This window comes from Eutrigla gurnardus, assembly GCF_963514095.1.
Source record: "Eutrigla gurnardus genome assembly, chromosome: 6".
NCBI classification, from domain to species: domain Eukaryota; kingdom Metazoa; phylum Chordata; class Actinopteri; order Perciformes; family Triglidae; genus Eutrigla; species Eutrigla gurnardus.
This window is the reverse complement of record NC_139920.1, coordinates 5,228,508-5,253,423: the sequence shown is the minus strand read 5'-3', so window position 1 is coordinate 5,253,423 and position 24,916 is coordinate 5,228,508. Positions and strand designations below refer to the sequence as shown.

At 45.6% G+C, this 24,916-nt stretch overlaps 1 protein-coding gene across 1 annotated transcript in view; it reads right to left on the bottom strand.

Annotated features, from left to right (window-relative positions):
* The window catches only part of zc3h3 (zinc finger CCCH-type containing 3), a 69,538-nt gene that overhangs the window by 18,506 nt on the left and 26,116 nt on the right, over nucleotides 1–24,916 (bottom strand). Inside the window, exon 4 of the mRNA XM_084011553.1 lies at nucleotides 10,744–10,918. Within this exon, the coding sequence (XP_083867679.1) occupies nucleotides 10,744–10,918 (175 nt within the window). The remainder of the gene's footprint in view (nucleotides 1–10,743; nucleotides 10,919–24,916) is intronic.

The window sequence follows — 24,916 nt, the reverse complement described above, 5'->3', positions numbered from 1 at the left end:
CGAGGAGACCACACACACACTCACACACACACACACACACACCCACACACCACAACACACTCCAGCTCCAGTATGTACAGCGCACACAACCACAGCCTCCCATCCACAGTCCCTGAGTGGCCCCGTGTGTGAGCCTGCTGGCGGCTCGTGGGGCGGTGCAGGGGTTATGGCGATAAATTGCGCTGTCCTGTCACTTCTATTTGGGGCGGATTGGGGCTGGTGTGCAGGGTGCCGCTGGAGGTAATTTGCTGCCGTATTTCAGATGGGCTGGAAATGGGTTTAGAGCGAGAGTTCATGCCTCCCATTACAGAGAAAAGAGAGGGTTACCCCAAACGCACGCAGCGCACAAAACAACTGACACGGACGCTTAACACACTGCTGCTGCTGCTCTGCTGCTGCTGCTGCTCTGCTGCTGCTGCTGCTGCTGCTGCAAACAAGCTGCGTCCACGTCCACTGTCTACCTGACTGCACGCCATAACTCAGCCACGCAACACTCAGTTTCACTGATATGAGATCAGTGGCTGCCCTACACAGGGCAACGGCAGCCAGGGGAGCTGTAACGGAGGCTAATGTCGGAGCGCTGACTGCCACCCAGGGAGGCTTAAACCAGGAGCAGGAGGCCCGGGGAGCCTCGGCGGATGTTAATGGGGATATGACATGAACGTTAACACAGACGACAGTTAACCCCGACACGTGGCTGCAGTCACACTACAAAAGGAACCTTTCACAACGTTAGCATGTCCATCTGAACAGCTACACATCGATGCTCGCTCTGGACTGGACGGCGCTGTGCAAAGCCATATATTTTGGTTTGACTATGCACTATGGGAAAATCAATAAGAGTCACCAGCACCTGAGTTTTGGCAGGTTATCTTGGCAGGTTCTCTCTGCATTAATGAGAGAGGGGCAGTGTGAGGAAGAACAGAAACAGTGGGAGCAACATACTAATCAAACCATCAAAAAAGTAATATCATCGCTATGGCAACGCCGGCACATGCATGGTGTCCAACCGCTCAAAAGGTCAGAGTTGATGGGCAGTGTTGTAATATTTTTAATGTTAAGATGTTAAGATTATCTGCACAGAATTGTGTTCTTCTGTTTGAATTCCTCCTGATGCAAATAAAAAAAATATATTTTGTTTGTCAATTTCTTCTGGTGTAGCAAAATGACTACAACTAAATGGCTTTGTGGTTTAATGACAATACCTGATCCTATGAAGGGTTTCTCTGTCTCCTGACTCTCCTTGACCTCTAGAGGGATAACGGAGAACACATACTCTACTCTACTCTACTGAACTCTACTGTCCTGAACTCTACTTTACTGTACTGAACTCTACTCTACTGAACTCTACTGTCCTGAACTCTACTTTACTGTACTGAACTCTACTGTCCTGAACTCTACTCTACTTTACTGTACTCTACTGTGCTGAACTCTACTTTACTGTACTCTACTGCAATGAACTCTACTCTACTTTACTGTACTGAACTCTACTGTACTCTACTGTAATGAACTCTACTCTACTTTACTGTACTCTACTGTCCTGAACTCTACTCTTCTTTACTGTACTCTACTGTAATGAACTCTACTCTACTGTACTATACTGTAATGAACTGTACTCTACTGTCCTGAACTCTACTCTACTGTACTCTGCTGTCCTGAACTCTACTCTACTTTGCTGTACTCTACTGTACTGAACTCTACTCTACTGTACTCTACTGCCCTGAACTCTACTCTACTTTGCTGTACTCTACTGTACTGAACTGTACTCTACTGTACTCTACTGCCCTGAACTCTACTCTACTTTGCTGTACTCTACTGTACTGAACTCTACTGTAATGAACTCTACTGTAATGAACTCTACTGTACTCTACTGCCCTGAACTCTACTCTACTTTGCTGTACTCTACTGTCCTGAACTCTACTCTTCTTTACTGTACTCTACTGTAATGAACTCTACTCTACTGTACTATACTGTAATGAACTGTACTCTACTGTCCTGAACTCTACTCTACTGTACTCTACTGTCCTGAACTCTACTCTACTGTACTCTACTGTAATGAACTCTACTGTACTCTACTGCCCTGAACTCTACTCTACTTTGCTGTACTCTACTGTCCTGAACTCTACTCTACTTTAATGTACTCTACTGTACTGCCTTCCTGAGGGACACATGCCTACAGGCATCAAACACACTGCTCAACTATTTAAAGCTGTACTAATCAACGACTTCTATATCAACAATGGATAAAACAATAACGCGTAATGCAAAATGGATCCGTCATAGTGACGATCCCGTGTTTCTCCTGTAAGGTTTAGTCTTGATAAATAGAAGAGGAGTAGAACGCACATTGACTGATATCAACGGTTGTGTTGGCGGTCAGAGGGCTGCCATGTGTTGCTGCAGCGCGCCGGGAGGATGAGGAGTCAGGTCTGACTTCCTTCCTCCGGGTGTGGATCATGGACATGGAGTCTTCATGTCCCGTTATCTAGACGAGTCGTTACTACAACTGACTGTAAGTCGCTTTAGTTGATACAGAAGTGACGCTACAACAGTTGCAGTGGCAACAGCCCACATAAATATGGCCGCCAATCCAACCTGCTACGTTGATTTGAATAGCAGTGGCTGTTCAACCATTTCTCTATCTCCATTTGATTTCCACGGTTCTGTCTCGGTGCACTTACGAACGACGTAAACCATAAATCACATTCTCTTGACGATGAATCAAGTAATTGTGCCCTGAAGTACTTTCCATCCTTTTAGTTGTGCTGTAAAACAGGAAATGACTGGAGGTCGCAGTAAAGACACGAACTCCCCCAAAAAGTGTGTGTGTGTGTGTGTGTGTATGTCTCTGCGTGTATGTATGTGTGTATGTGTGTGTGTATGACGTTAAATCAAAGTCAAAACACTTAGAAAGACGCGCAGCAACGTGTGTGAACGCATGGTTACTTTGTTATGCGTGCGTGCGTGCGTCGTAACAAGAAGCTGCGTACATATGAAGCAGCGTGCGCACGTCGTCTGTCACTGTTTGACAAATGTTCTTACGCGTTCACACGTACGTGCGGTCGCAGATTTTGATGCTGCGCGGCCGGAAGTTGATCTGCTGTGCGTGTAACATGAGCGTGTAATGTAGTTGGCCTTTTCATTTTAGTCAACCAGGGGAGGCAGCAGTGAGCCATACTTTGCCTGCCGGACCGGAAATTTAAAAGAAGAAGAAGAAGAAGAAGAAGAAGAAGAAGAAGAAGAAGAAGAAGAAGAAGGGAAGGAGAAAGGTGAGTGGGAAAGATGGTGAGTACTTTATAAATACATAGGTCATTTAATCTCTCACATCAAGAAAAACCACCCGGAGGCACACGAAGCGTTTTTGCAGCAACAAAGTAAGGCAAAACAACAACGAGGAAAGGACTCCGTGAAGAAAACAACGCAACTGTTGCTCAAAGAGTCAGCAGAAAAACAACTGAAATACAACAAGGAACACAAGGAGTGCATTGCGCTGGATAATCAGCCGTTTTCCATCGTGCAAGACGCCGGATTCAGCAAACTTGTGGAGTTCCTCGAGCCACGCTTTGCCATGCCCAATCGCAAGTATTTCTTGGATGTTTGCCTCCCTGAGTTGTACAGTGTTGCTTATGGACACGTCGAGAAGCTAATTTCTGATGCTGTAGCCATTAGCTTCACGACAGATATCTGGTCGTCAAGCGTTAGCCAGGTTAGCATGCTGAGCTTGACTGCTCAATGGCTAGATCCGGACTTTAAGCTCGTCAAGGCTGTGCTTCATTCTCAAGAGTGCCGTGGGTGCCCCCACACCCCCTTTTATAATTTCTGTGAATAAATATTGTTTTAAATGCCCTTTACAGTCTCCAAGCACTTTCTTGCCTTTAAACAACTCCTCGCTCTTACAGAGCTTGCTTTAATTGAAAATACATTTTAAATTACACACATAACTTTTGCTAGCTGGGGTCTATATAGACATGTTATACAATTATATTATTAGATTTAGGCTAATTGAAAAACACAGACGCAAAGTTAGTAGCCTAGATACAGTACATGTTTTCCGTTTTTCGTTCTTTTATTTTGAAGCGAAAAACATCACATCCTGCTGTGTAATGAGCTGCATTGAACACAAGAAGATCTATTGAGAACAAAAAATCCATATTTCCTTTTATTTTGGCGAAAAGTAATGTAAAAGTAATGTAAAAGTAGTGTAATGCCTTACAATTCAAAGACAGTAATATTGTAATGTAACTAATTACTTTGAAATGACAGTAACATGCAGGGCTGGACTGGGACCAAAAATCGGCCCAGGCATTTTCAGCCGAGACCGGCCCACCAGGTATCGATGGAAAGACAATGAAGCCTATGAATGAAAAAAATGTTTTCTGACAATGCTTGTACACTGTCGGGCATCGCCCCTCGGCTGTAATTGGTCCAGCCCAGAATCAATCATGACTAAGGGGCCGATCTACCAGTTTTGTGTACCAATAGCAGTGTTTCCCACAGGATTCTATCGTGGGGGGCTTGTGATCTTGTAGGGGGGTCCAGGGGCATGCCCCCCCGGGAGAACATTTTTTAATGCATCGATTTGGTGAATTTTGAGAACCAAAATATGACATCAATTACTGACCAATTTCTTACAAACTGCTGGTACTAATACAAAATGTTGACATACTAAATGGGGTTGAGGAGTTTAAGCATTCAAGAAAAGATGAAAAGAAAAATGACTAAAACACAGTGCTGAGCCTTCCAGGGTTCCCCAATTAGTTTTCACTGAAGGCCAAATTATGCCCAGGTTGGTTGTAGTAGCAGATAGTAGTCATAGCCTGTGTTGAGGGACAAATAAAAATGTACGCTTGAAAGAAAATAAGTCCAATATCAACAATTTATTTATTTGAATGCCCCTGGAGAATATTTTGATCAACAACAAAAAACAACAGCACTACAGCAAGTGGCGCACAAGAGGAAAACAATATTGTATAACAGTGGAGTTAATGGTTTTTGTTTGCAGTTTTGCTTTTGTCTTGTAATTTGCAGACGGTCCCTGCGCACTCGCCCGGCTGCCGGCTGCGCATATAGATCAATGTTCTCCGTTCAGCTCAGAGGACAGCTGATTTTTGTAAAAAATCTGGGTTTTGGTCCTTGTAGCTCGTAGTCTTTGATATTACGGTGGGAAAGAGGCATCATTTGTGTTTGAAAACGTTTCACTTCAGATTTATTGATCCCGAATCTGTGAATATATTTTCAACTTTACCGACTCTTTATTTCACCTTATGGCAGGTTATTGCATAGTGTCACTGTGTCCGCACGGCCCGGATTTGCTCTTGCGGGCCGGATTTGGCCCGCGGGCCGCTAATTGGGGATGGCTGCTTTATACTATTAGTTTATTATGACTATTATTATTATTAATATAAGTGGGTGACTATTCCTCAGCCTTCCTTGGTGTTTTGGTTTTGACATACGCGCATGCACTGTCAAACTCGCGCAGCTAAGGGGGGTCGGCGCGGGGGACGCCTTGCCATGGCGACGGGGGAAAACAGAACGTTGATGAACCAAACCAGCCGCGAGGATTTCCCCTTATAATAAGCGCTGCTGCCCTCCTGTTTAGGCCTATTATTAGAGCCGCTAGTTAAGTCCATTCAATGTGTGGGAAACACTGAATATGTATCATGACTAATACCATTAATAACACTAATACCATTAATAACACTAATACCATTAGTAAAAAGAAAAGAAAAAAAAGGCTCGGCCCAAAATCGCCATCGGCCCTTCGGGCAAATGCCCGATATGCCGATGGCCAGTCCAGCCTTGGTAACAAGTAATAAATAATGCATTACGCTTTTGAAGTAACTTGCCCAACACTGGTTCTCACTCATCTAAGAAATAATCTCTTATTTATCTCGACACTGAAGACAGCAAAACTGCCATGTCACGTCATCCACCCATGTCTGTATCTCGCATTGGATCGATTGCACCATCTACTGGATGAAAATGGAACACAGAACAACTACATTACACGTCCATGTTACGCGGAGTCTGCGCACCGTGCAGATCAACTTCCGGCCGCGCAGCATCAGAAACGTACGTGTGAATGCGTAACAACATTTGTCAAACAGTGACAGACAGACGTGCGCACGCTGCTTCATATGTACGCAGCTTCTTGTCACGCGTGACAGAGTCTGCGCACGTCGTTTCCGCGTACATGTGAGCGCCTGACAAAAATGTTCAATTATCTTCATGCGCGCGTTAATGCGTGCGTTCGCTAAAAACGCATGAATGTTACGCGTAGTTACTCCGCGTAATGTGATCACCGGCGTGCAGCAGTCATCACGCGTGAACGTGCGCGTGAACGCGTGACTATAAATAAGTCAATGAGGAAACTACATTACACGTCAGGCGCTGTGTGCTGCACAGGCGCCCAAAGCACCCGGGTGTGACGCGTTCAGTTGATAGGTCGATCTAAAATAAAGACAGATTCAGCAACTGCATAGCTTATTTCTCGCTTAAAATGTTTTCAGAAACACCTTTCGGTGAACTATTTTCGTAAAATAAGAGAAAGTTTCCAAACGAGCCGCCATGTTGGTCTGCGTGAACTCCGGAGCAGACAGGACAGCTGTGAAAGCGATCGTCCAATCAGGTGCAGCCATGAAGTGTAGGCGTGATTGTATGAAGGAGAGCGCCTGTCAATCATCCTAGATCGACAACATTCAGTTTAGAAGATTTTCGCGACCGTTCGCGAGCGTTCCCGAGGTGGCGAGTCGAGCCCGGCGCGTCTGATTAGCATTAAGTAGATTCGACTTCAACTTTATGCAAATGAAGAGCGGCCAACTGATAAACACTGTACAACATGAGGGATTTCGTAAGATGATAAACACTCACAACAAACGGTACTAGATGCCCTCCCGGAACTACTTTTCAAACATTGCGCTCCCGAACATGTACAATAAGCAGCGGGCAGTGGTCGAGGCAGAATTGTGGGAAATCGATCATTTTCCCGCTACATCTGATTTATGGTCCAGTCGGACCATCGAGCCGTATTTGAGCCTGACGGTTCATTTTATAGCGCCTGATTCACTATCAGCCGCATGTCAAATTTTTTTTTTTTACTTTTGTAAAAATTACTTATCTTCCAATGATAGAACTACTACTATGCCTCTGCCAAAGCAACAACGTTTTTTTGTTTTGTTAAAGTTCATCAGTGCAATAAACATTTTGTGGAAAAAAATCGTGCAAGAGAATCGTGATCTCAATTCTAAGCAAAAAAATCGTGATTCACATTTTTTCCAGAATCGTGCAGCCCTAGTCTAGGGCATGTGCATAGGCTGGCGATCCGTGGACTACGCATTGGGGGGCTTTCTAGAACAACAGCCAAACAGCTAGTAAAGTACTGCTCAATTTCTTCTATCGTAGGAAGCATGTTCATCTGGAAACGGAGATGTTTCTTGTACCCCTGAAACAGTAACAATGTGCTGATGTGTTTTATCCTGTTGGATCATTCAAAATATTTGATTCTTACTGAAACCTGACTTGTAATGTGGAATCAAATAAAGTATATAAAATGTGTGTGTGTGTGTGTGTGTTTGTGTGTGTGTGTGTGTGTGTGTGTGTATGTATGTGTGTGTGTATGTGTGTGTGTGTGTGTGTGTGTGTGTGTGTGTATGTATGTATGTCTGTATGTGTGTGTGTGTGTGTGTGTGTGTGTGTGTGTATGTATGTCTGTACGTGTGTGTGTGTGTGTGTGTGTGTATGTATGTATGTCTGTATGTGTGTGTGTGTGTGTGTGTGTGTGTGTGTGTGTGTGTGTGTGTGTATGTATGTCTGTACGTGTGTGTGTGCGTGTGTGTGTGTGTGTGTATGTATGTCTGTACGTGTGTGTGTGTGTGTGTGTGTATGTATGTCTGTATGTGTGTGTGTGTGTGTGTGTGTGTGTGTGTGTGTGTGTGTGTGTGTGTGTCCTGCTCTGACCATGCGTTGATGACTCAGCACTATCAGGCCGTTGATGAATGGTGTGACTTTTGTTTTAGTGACAGTAGAAGTGGGAGGGTCGTCCGGCTGCTCCCAATAATGCTGCCCTGCTCTATTTGCCTGCAAGCCCAGCATTAGTGTGCTCATATTGGGAAACAGTTACCTTGAAACGGAGCGCAGCACAAACAGTCATGTGACTGCTGCTCCGCTTCAGACACCAACAGGAAACCAGAGCATCATGCATCACGCTCGTGTGACATCCACCTTTAGAAACCAGGTAACTCTTATGGTGGAAACTAAGAAGCCCAGGAGTCTGTGTGTGAACGCAGCAGGAGGACCACAACAGCACTGTGGGTGAACAGCAGATGACTCATGTGATAAGTAGTAAATGAATGAATCGGGTATAAAAGAGGATGAATGAGGGAGTGAATGCGGGAAAAGAGAAGTGAAGAAGAGGGAGCGCTGCTCCACTTTATTGCCCCGTCTCTTACATCCTGTACTGATCGATACTGAAGCACTAAAGGAGATGAGCGCGTGGACATCGTGTGTGTGTGTGTGTGAGTGTGCTGATGTACGTGCTTAAAAATAGTACACTTATTTGGGGGGTGGGAGGGAAGTGTGTCAGGAGGAAGTCAGACAAAGAATGAGAAATGTAGGATGTGACTAAGCACAGAAATAAAAACAAAGAAGATCAACAGAGAGAATGAAAGAAGGGAGGCGGAGAAAAAGAAGGGAGGATGTGAGGGGGATGAACGAGGCTTCGGCTCTAATTTATCCTCCATGCTTTACGGCTTTCTTAATTCAACTCCTGCTACTATTAATGGAGTTAATGTTGAGATTATATCTATTTTCTGGTGGCGGGGCTTGAAATACGGCCGCCGATTCCCTCGCCCCCTCAAACCACCACCGCCACTAAATCAGCCGCCAGCTCGTTAGGGCTGAGAGCAGGTAGGAGCGCGGCATGCTGGGTCGGGAAACCTCTCTTCCTGGCTGCTGTGCTGAGATGGTGGAAGTGTGAAAATGCATGGATGTGTTTATTTTCCTCCTCAAATGTTTGATTGACGTGATGGATGTTGGAATTCCTGCTTGTAAACGCTGTTACACATCTATTTACATATTATAATGGAAATGTTCTCAATTTCTTATTGTATCATAAAATGATGGGTTCCTATTTAACTCTCATGGTATGTTTCCTTCTAACAAACATAAGAAGATAATCTGTTACACCTGGCGACGCCATGAGGAGGAGCTCAGCGATGAGGAGGTGCTCAGCGATGGAGCTCCTCCTCATGGCTGAGGAGGAGCAGAGATAAGAGCTGAGAACATATGAGGACAGGGATCAGTGCGTCTGATAGGCCAGAGATGAAGAGCAGCACTCAGTAGTTAAGAGCAGAGAATATGAGCTCATGCTCCACTCGACGGCTTCAAACTGATCACAGCGGAGGGCCCTCGAAGTTAAACAGATAGATAAGCACGAGAAAGGAGTGCATGGTGGGTAATCCACTATCCCCGGGGACCCGACATGTCGCCCTCCCTCCCTATCTCCTTCCTCACTTCTGCACACTTGGTGATATTTCACAACATGTCACGGGGCTCAAATTGAAAATCCCTTGATGAATCAATATTTACTGCAGCAGCTAAATGAATAGTAATAAGTCACTAGAGGCCGAGTCCAGCACAGTCCAGGTCTCCCTGTCTCACCAAATCTGGATTACACAAATGAACCAAGACACAAACACACACACTCACACACTAAAAAGCCCACTCATGCTTTAATTCTAAAGTCTAGCCCGACATACGCAACCAAAAGACAACTTCAGGAAGTTCACCCAAATTAAAGATGTTTGAATTCAACGTGTGTGTGTGTGTGTGTCCCTCTCCTTTTAACTCTCTACACATTAACACATCATCAGGACCAACCAGGTTCAACACACACCTGTGTTAACGAATCTCCTTATGTGGCTCTATTTGTTGTGATGAAGTCGCGAATAAGCATCAACTTAATGTTAATCACCCATAAGTGTTCATTTACCCTCTACCCTCATATCACACACGTCATATGAGACATTCCTGTGTTTACAGACTAGTGCTGAAAGGATTTGTCAATTTATCGATAGTTGATCATAGAAACAACTCATATTATTTTAGCCAAAAACGTCTCAAGGTGACAATCTGCTGCTCGTTTCAGTTTTATATCACGTAAAATGAATTCATTTGGATTTTTGACTACTTGTCAGACAACAAAAGCTATTTGAAGATGTCACTTTGTAAATTGTAATGGGGATTTCTCCATTAGTCCAAAAAATCAAACAAATAAATGTAGAGATTAGCCAATAACAATATTAATCATAGTGTTGCATATCATTGTGTTTCAGTCCTATTTCAGATACTTTATTCACTGTGTGATCAAGACTCATTGGTGGATTAAACCTGGAGCAAGAATCATATAGGCTTGATGGTGTGGAGATGAGAGTCAGATAAGTGAAGGGAGGGGGGTGAGTGGGCGGGTGTGCCAGACCCCCCCTCGCCCCGTCTGCCCTGTGAGGTGCTTCCCCTGCTGGTGTAAATTAATGTGAGCAGCACGACGGTGTAAATGGTTTATTCTCTGGGTTATCTACTCTGTAAAAATGAGCGCCATAAATCCCCGACCTCTTCCACTCATGCTGCACATGACAGTGACATTAAAGGCGGGTCGCTGCTCTGCACTGGACCATATGAGCCATTGAGACGCATTAAACGGGACCTGCAGGAGGCGGATGTGGATTTGTCTTTGTTAATGTGGATTACCTGGCAGACTGGATCCTCTTGGCTCTCCAGGAGAGGGCGGGGCTGTGGGGGAAGGGGTGTGCGGTGCTGGACCCTGGCTGGGTCACCATCTTGTAGCGTGACCTGAACACCCGTTGGGAGGAGGCGGGGCTACGGTGAGAGGGGGCGGGGCTACGGTGAGAGGAGGAGGCAGCACCTGAGGAGAGCAGAGATCAGTATGAAAGTGTGCAAAGAAAAACCTGATCTCACACACACACACACACACACACACACACACACAAAACTCTACACACACACACACACACACACACAGTGTGAAACTGCAAGTTCGTCGGAGGTCTCTGGCAGGTGTGCTCTTTAATAAGTCTCACATATAAAAATGAGAGGGAATAACAAAGGCAGAATTTTTATGAGCCTAATAAATCATGTCCTCTGTCTCTTTCCTCGCTGCCTTCATCCCTCCTGCCTCCCTCCCTCCCTCCCTCCTCCTCACTTTAAGTCTCATTCCTTATATCATTTTACAGATCCATCAGAGAAGAGGCGCCAGAGTAGAGATCGGAACAGAAAAAAAAGGACAAAGTGTTTTTATTTATTTATTTCCCCGGCTGTGTATCCATCATGTTGTTTTATGATGGCTGCCTGACGAACTCGCACAAAGAACAGAATTTGCATTGTGGGCCGTCTACGTTTCCGTTTCCATCGGTTCAAGGACTACAAGAGCTTCTCTACTAAGGTCAGAGATGAGGATCATTGTGAATTATTGGAGACATTTGTGTTCACTTCAACCAATCAGAATCGGTCACGACCTCTGAGCATGGCGTGACGACGGGGTCAAACACTCCACACACAAATATCCACATCTGTTCAACTTCTCATAATTGCATTAAGTAAATTCCTCCTATGTTTCCTTTTAAAGGATGTCCCCATGTTCCCAGATCTCAGTCATGTACAATAACACATTCAGGGTAAATATTCTTCTAGAATTCCATTCACCACAAGCTGTATGTTGCCTCATGAAGAGGTAGAAAGCTAAAAAGCCAGATTTCATGCAACATGAATCAGTTGCTCAGCGTATTCATTCCCATTATTCCGGCCTCGTGCATGTCATTATCTCCACTCGCTCTGCCCCTCCACCAATCACTCACTGTGGTGGTCAGTGACAGCACTCTGTCTTCCTAATGAGTAGAGAACGACGGAGTGAAGAGAGGTGTGAAGGAGGGATAAAGAATGAGTTTATGCTATCACCTCTTTCACAAGTCTTTAATTGCCAATTGCCGGGATTGTTACCGTTTTAATTAGCATCCAATAACAAACCGTGACCACGAGGGCCACAGTGACAAACAATAAAATTATTCCATTTCCACTTCTACACATTCCAGCGCCCACACACACACACACACACACACACACACTCTTCCTCCCTCCAGGCGCTGGTTTCATTTGTCAGCGGGATGCAGCTCCGGATCAGCTGGAGAATTCATCTCAGACAAACATTTGCTGTTGAACAAATGGCTGTGAGCTGCTGAAACACTGACTGCGTGTTCAGGACACGCACAGAAACAAACCCAGAGATTAAAACGGTGTTTGGAAGAAGAGAACAACGGTAAAACGACAGACTTATGTTCAACATCCATCGCAGTGCATCACAGAACGCCATCCCATATTCTCATACATGATACTGTGGATTCAGAGGTTTCCTGTGTAAGGAGGTGTTTTTTCCCTGACCGATAGCTGACCCTCGTTAACCTTTAACTGACCAGATTAGTGCCTTGCATGCATGCTGCTGTGGTTGAAGCTGCAAAGACAACAAATACACAAACAGGTTCAATCCATCAGGTCGCACCATGCTCGTCAGTCTCCAGTGCGGTGAAAGGAGCGCTGAAGAAATGCTACACCTCCTCAACATGTAAGCCAACTTCCCGACTCTTGCCTGCCATCTGCTGATCAGCCCCAAGCAGCACCGTGCTGAGGAATGAAGCCAAGGCTGAAGTGCCAAAACCTGTAGTTCATCAAATGGCCCATTTAGGCAGACTTCAATGTTAAAATGTCTTTACAGTAGAGACACACAATTATACACCAATTTAAATTATATCATGGCTTAAAGCAATTCTTATCTTTCTGGCATTTCACACAGCAATTAGAAAAATTTAAACATGAACAATTCCACCTCCCTCCAAAGCCCCACCCTCTGACCCCTGCCTGACCTCTGACGCTCCCTCCGACGATGCATGCGGTGAATGTGAGAAGCGCAAGTGAAACGGGTCAATGGAGTCAGATACACAGCCAGGTTTGTTTACACTACCATTGAAGGTAGCGCTGATGCTAATGCTAGCGCTAACACTAGCACTAAAGCTAACGCTAATCTTCCTTGCTCTGCCGCTCTGCCAGAGAGGCGTGCGACTCGCAAGTCGTGACCAACGGTAGGTGACACTGCAACGGATGACAAGCAGGAAGCTCTGCCAATCAGTTTGGTCCGCATAAAATGATTGGTCAGACTTTTATCAGAAATATATGAGAATTAAATATTGATGAATACTGATCGATTTATTTTACATTTTAGTGTGCCATACACTTATTAGGAGCATTTTACGAAATAAAGAAAAAAAGTGTAAAAATGCCAGAAAGGTAAGAATTGCTTTAAAAGGTGCCATATTATACTGTTTTTCATCAATTTCACACAGCTGTCAGAGGTCCAACAACACTGGATTCGATATGCATTGCCCCAAACCCATCGGTGGTCCTGAATTTCAGCTGTCTAAAAGTTGCTCAAATGAGCTCTGCTGAGAACAGGCTGTTTCTGTGCCTACACCTTTAAATGCTAATGAGCTCCTTCTGTCATCGCTTGGAGAGTGGCAGAGACGATGCCGCTTATGCTAGCGGTAGCATGCACCAATGTTTGCAGTGGATGTATGGCTATGGCTCACCTATGTGGCTCAGGTGAAGTTGCTGGGTCCCGTATGGTTGGGACAGATCCTTTTACGAGGGTCAGTGTCGAGGCAAAGGCAGCTTTGTACTGACCCTCGTTACTGAAGCAGTCCGATGTGAAGTAGTTAGCACACACATAGAAGCTAACACGAACCGTAGCCGGCACATTGTCATTAAAAATGAAATGCAACCACTGTCTCTTCTGTTCTTCTGTAGCTGGGACAGAATATAAGCACTTATGTTGATTTGGACAACCAACAACAGAGCAATCTGCGTGTCTAGCTGTAAGCGACGACATTGTTAAACACCGCTATCTCACTGCTGTCTCACCGCAGGACACACCGAACTTCACCTCGGTGATAAACCTCAGATATCTTCTTTCATCAGAGGACTTTGGCCGATGCAAATGACTCCCTTCCTCATTCGTTACGTAACGACGGGAGCTGAATCTGAACAGCCTGTAGGAGCGCTGTTGTACCAGTGGGGGGGCTGCAGAGACCATGCAGGAGTCGCTTGTTTTCCTCATTCTGGGAGTCGGCAGGCTCAGGGAGGACCAGTTAATAGGTGTAGAGACCAGAGAAAACAGGTTTTTCATAATATGGGACCTTTAAAGTTATGCATGATTTAGGTCATGGCCACCCTGAGTGACAGATGTCAACTCAGGTTGCTCGCCGCTAGCCGCCTTAGCTCCAGTGAAAATCTATCTATTTCTCTAGTTTTGGATTGGCCACGAGTTAGCCTGATTTAGCCTGAGCTTCACAAGGAACCTATGACGTCAGGAAGAGTACATCATGTTTTACAGTCTATGGTTAGCCCTGAAGTTAGCACTAACAACGGCTTTGGCTAAATGAAGGTGGGCTGACTTTTAAGGTGGACCAGCTATTCTCCTTTAAGGGACAAGCTGCTCCCGTGAGATTTTTATGTGCAATTTAATTTTGAATCTGTTAACTGATAGCATTAATCCGTCAACATTCTCATTGCTGGTTAACGGTTAATTCTGAACATTCTAATTGCCAACATGTGTCAAATAGTGTTCATGTTGTGTTCTCCGATTGGTTTTTAGCTGAAGTGATACAGTGCACAAGAAGAGAAAAGGAAGTGGGGAAAGCTCCGTTTAGGAAGGCTCTTCTCCGTCTGATCATTCCAATGGAAGGAGTATTCTCAGAAGGAGTAAATGTGGAGTAAAACTACATGGGGAGAGAGAGTGCTGTGAAAATGGCAAAGACTGATTTGTTACATGTCTGTATCATAACAGCTCAGAAAACATAGTTATTAATACAGTGTTACAGCTTCCAACGATGTCGCTAGTTCGCAAGGGGGGTAACAGGGAGTATGGGGGGGGGGGGGGTTGTACAGGATTAGTTGCCTGGCTTGTAGTCACTTTTTCCCACAATCCATCTGTATTGCAGTCAGAGCTATTTGGCCGTCCTGGCAGATGACAAATAGGGCTTGTCAAAGGTGCTGCTACGATTCCCACCCTGTAACCTCGTACACCCCCCATCACCCCCCCCCCCCCCCCCCCCAGCATCCCTAACCTGCACCTCAATCTGCTGCTAAACCCTCAGTCCAACATCATCATGACACCCGCAATGTCCATGATGCTGTCACAGCTGTTCCACCGTAGCTACTGTTTAATGACATCTATAGTGAGCTGTACTGTGTGTGCGCGTTTGTGTGTGTGTGTGTGTGTGTGTGTGTGTGTGTCAGCAGGGATGGATGGACGGTGTTGCTCTGATTGTAAACCACTGCAGGTTGTGTTGCTTGAGTGGCTCTGGGAGCAATGGGGTCTCAATCTTCCACTATAGGACCATGACCAATGAGCATGTGAACACACTCACACACAAACACACACTTACTCACACACATATCCACCTGGGGTCTCAATCTTCCCCTAATAGACCTTTGACAGTGGCCTGCATCCAGTGGGGGTGTGGGAGGGGGGGGGGGGGGGGGGGCTGTGCTGTGAAGACCCCGTTTGCAGACGCATGCAGCTTGCACGCCGTCCATCCATCTCACGCTGACTCACTGCAATGAATCCACAGATGATGGACTCTGGACGCTGCACACATAGCTCCTCCCACCAGCAGCCAGCCTTCAAGCCTCAGAGCCGCATTAAAGGGTCGGTTCAACACATCTGTCCATGCAGGTCTCTTATACAATAGTGGAGAGTGGACATAGTGCTCCCATCTGTGGGATCAGTAGTGGTGCCTGACGGAGCTCATCCACAGTTTGTTCTTTCAGGGCAATATATCCAGATTGCATCCATATCAGGATATGAAATAAGATGTCACCTTAGATGTTTGTGTCTCGTAATATGGCAAATGCTTTCTCTTTTCAAGGTTTTAAAGGTTGCATTACAGTAAAGTATAGTCTGAACTTACTAGACTGCTCCATTTGTTCTATTATATCCACATTACCAATGAATATTTATCAACAATCTCACTTGTAAATGTTTTATTAAAAGCAAAAACAGTCAAGTTTAGATAACCTGTTTAATTGTTTACAACCAGTTCAATTGTCTCTTTTCTTTCACCTCCATTGTAGAAAAGTAGAAGCAGAAGGCAAATAAAATCACCACAATCTGCTTGCTAGAAACCACACAATATACACTCACCGGCCACTTTATTAGGTACACGATATCTGCGATATTCGATATATTGCAAGAAATTTCATCAACGATATATCACGATATGTGACTGAAAAAGAAAAAATATGCATAAAAAATAAATTCCAAAACTTCGTACAATGTACAAATGAATAAACACTGTCCAGCTGGACACATTAAAGTGCATGAACATAATAACATGTCTTATGTAAACCAGGACAGTGCTTTCTGATACTGAAAAGTCAGTAGCAACTTGTTTTATGTAAACTTGGGCCCGTTTTAGTTTAACAATAGCTAAACAAGATAAGAATAACATCAGAATTAAATGAAATATTGGGCACATTTCAGTATGCAACCAATTATGTGCAGAGTTATGTTCACCCATCCAGTACCTGGGAAGTCGGGCCTCATGCCCTCAGAGCTGGGTGAAAACCGCTTGGAGCTCACAGCAACACCGGGCAGCACACGGCTCCACGGATCCACACGCGGACCCTCCGGCGGACGGTAAACACGCGCCGCCCAGAATCCTGCCCGTAAATAGGCAATCGAGCCCGGCCGAAAAGTGGGTCTTCATGCCCTCAATGCTGTGTGAAAAGCGCTTGAAGCTCACAACAGCACCAGCCAGCACACGGCCACGCTTATGCGGCGTTCACACCGGACGCGATAGACGCGAATACAATCGCGTGAGACGCGTGTATCGCGCCGCTTGATCATTTTGGACTATTCGCGTCATTCGCGCATGACGCTCATTTTTAAACCGGTGCTGCTCTAGCGGGGGAAACGAGGGCAGCGCCGGCGGGGAGCCGGCGGGTCACGTCGGCGGACCCTCCTCCACCGCCTCGGGGTACCCGATGCCAGAGTCCGTGAGTCCGTGAACCTCTAAACTCTAGTGCGCCGCTCGGAATCCTGCCCGTAAATAGGCAATCAAACCCGGCTGTGTGAAACCCGCTTGGAGCTCAGACCGGGCAGCGGGCGGCCCCCGCGGATCCGCTCCGGAGAACCGTACCAGACGCACCGACGGAAGTCTAAAAAAACCTGTAGACCCAAAATATCGATATTTGCCGTCAGTGTATCGATTTATTTATTGCGACAGAGAGCACAACAATATATTGCAATATCGATTTTTTTCCCCACCCCTAATATCTGTGGCTTCTATGTCCTCCTTTGGCCAGCTTATGATACCAGCCGGGTATCTGATGACTGGTAGTGTGTACATGTTGATGGCTCGGACCTTGTTCTTACCATTCAGCTGACTTTTCAGGACCTGCCTTACTCTCTGGAGGTATTTGGCTGAGGTTGATTTCCTTGTGGCGTCTTCATGTTTTCCATTAGCCTGTGGGATGCCAAGGTACTTGTAGCTGTCTTGGATATCACCTATGTTGCCCTCTGGTAGGTCGATCCCCTCAGTCCTGATCATCTTGCCTCTCTTTGAGACCATCCGGCCACACTTGTCCAATCCGAATGACATCCCTATGTCATCACAGTAGATCCTGGTGGTGTGGATCAGTGAGTCTATTTCTCGCTGGCTCCTGGCATACAGCTTGATGTCATCCATGTAGAGCAGGTGGCTTGCCCCCACTACGGAATCGGTACCCGTAGCCACTCTTCGTGATGATCTGACTGAGGGGGTTCAGGCCTATGCAGAACAGCAGTGGTGATAGTGCATCTCCCTGGTATATGCCGCACTTGATGTTGACTTGGGCAATCGGCTTTGAATTGGCCTCTAGGGTTGTCTTCCACATTTCCATCGAGTTCTGGATGAAGGCCCTTAGGTTCCTGTTGATCTTATACAGTTCCAGACATTCAGTATCCATGTGTGCGCCATTAGGTCGTAGGCTTTCTTGTAGTCAATCCAGGCAGTGCACAGGTTGGTTTGTCTCTTCTTACAGTCTCGGGCGACTGTTCTATCAACCAGTAGCTGGTGCTTGGCTCCTCTGGTGTTACTGCCAATTCCTTTCTGTGCCTCGCTCATGTATTGAGCCATATGCTTACTCATCTTTGCCGCAATGATGCCTGACAGGGCCTTCCATGTTGTGCAGAGACAGGTAATTGGCCGGTAGTTGGATGGGACGGGTCCCTTCTGGGGGTCTTTCAGGATTAGGACTGTCCTGCCCTGGGTTAACCACTCTGGGTGGGTCCCATCCCTCAGCAGCTGGTTCATCTGTGCTGCTAGGCGTTCATGGAGTGCATCTAGCTTCTTCAGCCAGTACGTATGGATCAAATCGGGGCCTGGTGCTTTCCAGCTCTTCATCTTTGACACTCTTTGTTACAACTGTTTTTACTTTTAATATAATTTATTTTTGGCTTTGGAGTAGCCTATGGAAAGTTTTTTGTATGGCAAAATGATTTCGTATTATTATTTTATTCGTTTTTGTATCTTCGATGTTTGTCATCGTCAGGGGGGCCGACGTCATAGATGAGAGACCATATCTGAACCGGGGGGGGGGGGGGGGAAATGTTTGTGTTTTTGTGCCGATGGATGAGTGTAGCGTGGTAACATACTTTGTTTTGACCACTACTGTCGATATAAATTAGTTGTTTGATATTTTTTCGTTAAGATGGCATTTTTTACCTAATTTACAAGCACATTGGATTACCTTTTTTCCCCTGGAAAGGATGGAATAAATATATATTTTTTTCTATATCGAGAGTGTGTGTAATAGTGTTGTCACGATACCAACATTTTGGTACCGGTACCGGTACCAACATGTGTTTCGGTACTTTTCGATACTTTTCGATACTTTTTCAAATAAAAAGTGAACGTAAAAAATGTCTGACTTTATTTTAATAGAAAATCTTAGAACAATAACATATTAATCAGCAAATAAAATAAAATACCACAAAGACAAGCTTTTCTAATGCACACAATTTAAAAAATGTGAAAATATAATATAAAATATAATAATATAAATAAACCAGCTCTATTTTTTTTCTTCCAGAGCTACTTTTGTTAAGAGTGAAGGAGGGTGGCGCTTGCTTTTAGCACTAAATGTGGCTTTTCTTCCTGAGTAAATGACCTGTCGTTCCCTGAGTTCAGTGTGCAGGTCTGGGGGCTTGTCCTTTAAGTGTTTGGCTAGTCGGAGGTGTTTCCGCCGTTAGCCATGCATGTTTTAAACACCGTTTACACAGTGGTGCGTTGGCGTTAACTGCCTCGCTTTGCGCATTTGTTTTAAGCTAAAGTACGGCTATATCGCACTTTGCGGCGCTGGTTTGTCCACAGGTTGCGGCGTGGTGAAGGTTGCAGCAGCCATTCTCCTCTCCGTGCTTCTCTCGCTCGCGTTCTCTGGCGCTCTCTCGCTCGTGCGCTCTCTCTCTCCAAGCTTCCTCCTGCTCCGTTTGTTGCCCCAGTCCACGCTGCTCGCTAACTTGCTAGCGGTTTCCTCGGCTTGCTTGCTTTTTCTTTTTATCTCTCCAAGCTGCGGCTCGCTCCTCGTCCTCTCAGCTGTAGTTACAACGCGGTGACGTCACGCGGCGAGTTCGCCGCGCTGTTGCGGGCGCTGCCGGCGGCGCTGCAAGTACCGGTCCCGTCAAAATGCAATATAGTACCGTTTTAAATGCCTCAGTACCCCGGTACCATATTAGTACCGGTATACCGTGCAACCCTAGTGTGTAACAATCCATCCATGTTCTACGTTGTTCATCGCCACAAGAAAGTTCGCTCGAAATGGACATCACACTCTTTCTTGGATGTCTGCCATTGAGATTGTTACTGGTTCTTGTTCTGGGAGGTTGCTATGGTCTGGTTGTTGTTTCCCTGCCACTGAGAGTACACCTTGGCTGGTTCAGTGGAGAACAGCTTGATTATTCTCCTTGCCTCTCCCTCCTTGGTGTATCTCTTCAACCGGATGGCCAGAGCTGTTAGTCGTTGTTTGGCAGTTTCAAGTGTTGTATGGAGAGTGTGTTGTACTTCCTGGGTGCCGCTTTATTCACCATGTTCCCTTTCTGCAGTTCAGCGAGCTGGCTAACTTCTCTCTATGTTACCTTTATCTTGGCCTCTAACCGTCTCTTCCATGGTGGGCACTGTTTGTTATGTCCCAAGCCCACCTTGTACCCAAGCATCTCCATGATTACTGTTGCTGTACTGTGTATCAGCTTGTTGGTCTCAGTGATGGTTCCTGTGGGGATTGTCTTCAGAGCAGCATTCTGAAGGTACTTGGCAACTCAGCTTCGGTATTCGTTGGGGGCTCCAGGTTTCTAGTTGGGTCACGATCTTCCTTCTCAGGTCAGCAGCTCTTGTGTTGAGGCTGTTGGTATCTGTTGGGGCTTGGTACCCAATCGCTGGTTGGGGGGATGATGATGACATCCCCCTGCTGACCCCCCCCCGCTTGTCCTGGATCCCCCTTGCCGCAGCATGTATTTCATTAATCTCTAGTCGTGATAGCAGATTTCGGTTACGGATGTTGGAACACTGGGCTAACAGCTGTTTCTTTGTTAGCCCTGATTGTGGGTTCCGAAGTATCCAACGGTCCCACATTCGCTGCATGTAACCCCTCTTTCTGGGATTGCTTGTATAGTAGCATTCCAACAACTCCGTATTTTCTGCCCTCATCCATCTGTTTCGTTCCAGTAGCCCATTTCTCATCAGTTTGCCCTGGTCCCCTAGCAACTGACGCAGACCTTGTTGACCCGGGCGACGTCATTTTTGTGTTCACTCATGCCTGAGGTAGGCCGGTATATCATGAGGGGTATTGCCTAAGGACCCTTACTGGATGATGTTTTGTCCTGACCGGGATTCGAACCCCGGTCTCCCGTGTTCAAGTCAGTGATCATAACCACTGTACTATCCAGCTGACATTTATTTATATATAAAAAATAAAAAAATATATACACACTCACTGGCCACTTTATTAGGTACACCTTGCTTGTACCAGGTTGGACCCCCTTTTGCCTTCAGAACTGCCTTAATCCTTCGTGGCATAGATTCAACAAGGTACTGGAAACATTCCTCAGAGAGTTTGGTGCATATTGACATGATAGCATCACGCAGTTGCTGCAGATTTGTCGGCTGCACATCCATGATGCGAATCTCCCGTTCCACCACATTCCAAAGGTGCTCTATTGGATTGAGATCTGGTGACTGTGGAGGCCATTTGAGTACAGTGAACTCATTGTCATGTTCAAGAAACCAGTCTGAGATGATTCACGCTTTATGACATGGCGCGTTATCCTGTTGGAAGTAGCCATCAGAAGATGGGTACACTGTGGTCATAAAGGGATGGACATGGTCAGCAACAATACTCAGGTAGGCTGTGGCGTTGACACGATGCTCAATTGGTACTAATGGGCCCAAAGTGTGCTAAGAAAATATCCCCCACACCATTACACCACCACCACCAGCCTGAAGCGTTGATACAAGGCAGGATGGATCCATGCTTTCATGTTCTTCTATTTTTAGCTCTTACTTTATCAGCAATGATACGTTGTGGTTTCTTTGTTTCCTTCTTTTGACAAATGTACTTATTGTAAGTCGCTTTGGACAAAAGCGTCTGCTAAATGACCTAAATGTAAATGTAAATGTTGTTGACGCCAAATTCTGAACCTACCATCCGAATGTCGCAGCAGAAATCGAGACTCATCAGACCAGGCAACGTTTTTCCAATCTTCTATTGCCCAATTTTGGTGAGCCTGTGCAAATTGTAGCCTCAGTTTCCTGTTCTTAGCTGACAGGAGTGGCACCCGGTGTGGTCTTCTGCTGCTGTAGCCCATCCGCCTCAAGGTTCGACGTGTTGTGCATTCAGAGATGCTCTTCTGCATACCTCGGTTGTAACGAGTGGTTATTTGAGTTACTGTTGCCTTTCTATCAGCTCGAACCAGTCTGGCCATTCTCCTCTGACCTCTGGCATCAACAAGGCATTTGTGCCCACAGAACTGCCGCTCACTGGATATTTTCTCTTTTTCGGACCATTCTCTGTAAACCCTAGAGATGGTCGTGCGTGAAAATCCCAGTAGATCAGCAGTTTCTGAAATACTCAGACCAGCCTGTCTGGCACCAACAACCATGCCATGTTCAAAGTCACTTAAATCACCTTTCTTCCCCATTCTGATGCTCGGTTTGAACTGCAGCAGATCGTCTTGACCATGTCTACATGCCTAAATGCATTGAGTTGCTGACATGTGATTGGCCGATTAGAAATTTAGAAACGAGCAGTTGGACAGGTGTACCTAATAAAGTGGCCGGTGAGTGTATATACATACACACATATATACATACACACACTGTGTGTATATATATATATATATATATATATTAGGGATGGGTAAAAATATCGATTCAGCAATGCATTGCAATTCTTTTCCCCGCAATTCAATATCGATTCAGCCATTTTCTGAATCGATTCAAGCCCCTGGCCAGTGGGGGCGCTGTGACCGCCACCCTCGTGTGATTCGCGCTGTACGGACGGGGGCCGCACTAGACCAAACCATTACAATATGGCGACCGGTGTGAGTACAGCGCTCACACCGGCCGCGGAAGCGCTGCAAATAGGCGCGTAGCGGAGCCGCTTCCTTTCGGAGCCCGCTTCCTTTCGGCACCCTTGTTAAGCGATAGTGTCGTTCACACCAGACACGGAGCGCCGCGAATAGGCGCGGCCGTCCCGCGCTGTGAAGCGATCGTTTCGCCGTCTGCTCTATTCTTTGCGCGTGCCGCGAGCGAACGCGTCAGTTCTGGCAGGAAATCACACAAAGAGACACGAGACAATCCGGTCAATTTTCAAAATAAAAGCAATTTTCAAAATAAATTCCGCGATTAACAAATGCGATCATAGTTGTGTATCTCAACTCGCACTGGGAAACAGGAAGAGACAATACATTTAATAAATGTGAAGAGTAGATAAACAAATATGTGCATTTCAACGGTATATCTGCACTACTACTGTCTACTACCATAGCTTCCGTGGCCGGTGTGAAGCCGTTACATGCACTGTAGTTCAGTGTTTAAGCAGTGTCCTGTTTTATCATGCTATGAGTTATACCACGGCTGTTCATAAGGCATGAAACTAAATAAATTATTTGAAAAAATGATCTGGTACTCTTACTTGTGTATTTCTACTTGATACTGAATCGATATCGAAGCATTTCAATCAATATCGAATCGAATCGATATTGAATCGAATCGTGACCCAACGAATCGAAATCGAATCGAATCGTGAGATTCTAAACAATACCCAGCCCTAATATATATATATATATATATATTATACATACACACACACACACATATACACAGGTCTGATCCCCTTCTGTCATGACAGATCACTAATGTAGATGCGGCTTTATCACCAGAAAGCGACAGACCATCACATAAGTGGATGTGGAGTGCTGAACTAGACTCCCTCCCGTAGATGACTGAGACTTTGGGTAAAGTTGGCTGCCACTTTAGAGCTTTCTATCTCAGCCCTCTGACTGGGGCTCCTGACAGGCCACAGCACCGCACCCCCCCCTCCATCCTCTTAGGGATCCCCCAGTGATCCCCCTCCATACCTGACGGCTAATTCCAGGGAACAGCGGTCTCTGTCGGCCCCCTCCCTGATGGATAATACATCTTCGTATTGACAGGGCCTGTTCCCCCTGCCATCCCATGTTCCTCTCCCCTGGGGCTCATCTTCTGACTCCCACTGCTCCACTGCTCTTATGGAAGACAGCGGCCCCATGCTAACATCAGACTTAACAAGGAGTTACCACAATGTTGTAAGCCAGAGTGGTTATGATAATATGATCTCTGCGTGTTTGACAACCAGGCCTCCTTTCTGTCAGACTACACAGGGCTGATACCCACCCTGCCAACAGACTCTGTTCCGTGCTCTTAAAGGGGCTCCACACTTCAGTCCTCGCTGATTAACAATCTCAATGTGAGTAAAAGCAATGGGATCGTACTTCTGCAGTCTTGATACACGCGCTTCAAGTTTTCAGAGATGTGTGCATAGTTACATTTGTTAATCACACAGTTCATATTACGGAAAATATGTAAATACTGCAATACTTTCACTCACTGGGCTTTAGGCTGCTTTGGCAATAGTGACTTGATAGACGTTTATTAAATGAAAATCTTTGAGATTTAAAAGTACTGCACCTCGTAACTCATCAGAGTATATCGTGTACTCCGAGAGGAGGACGAGAATGTGAGAGATTATAACATGTATATACTTCCAGACATCACTCCTCGATGCTAGAAGCATCTCTGCCTGGAAAGTATCAGAGAGGTCCTTCTTTTCCAAGATGATGGACCGGGTCATTGGGTTCACTGCTGCAGGATGTGGAGCCATTATATTCCCACCTGCTGATGTGCGTTTGGATGTGCTTACTGTGTTGCCTAGTGGCTTAAGAAGTTATAAAACAAGTGTTTATACGGACCATTTAGTCAGAATGAATAAACTGGTCCCAGTTTAGTTCCAAGTTAGCTACTGACATTTAACACTGCGATAGGAAATAAAGGGACCATAACATTTATTTCCTCATCCGGCATCAGCTGATAACGCCGTCCTGACCCACAGCCAACCTCCGACCCCTCCCTTCGTTCAACGCCGTTAGCTCTGTCAGCACTGTTGCTGCTAGCTCAGCCATGTTGACAGACAACAGAGAAGCTTTCACATTTAGCGCCCATAAGTTACAGTACACAAACCCTTAAAGCAATACTGCATGTGACCTTTATTCATTCCTTCAGACTAA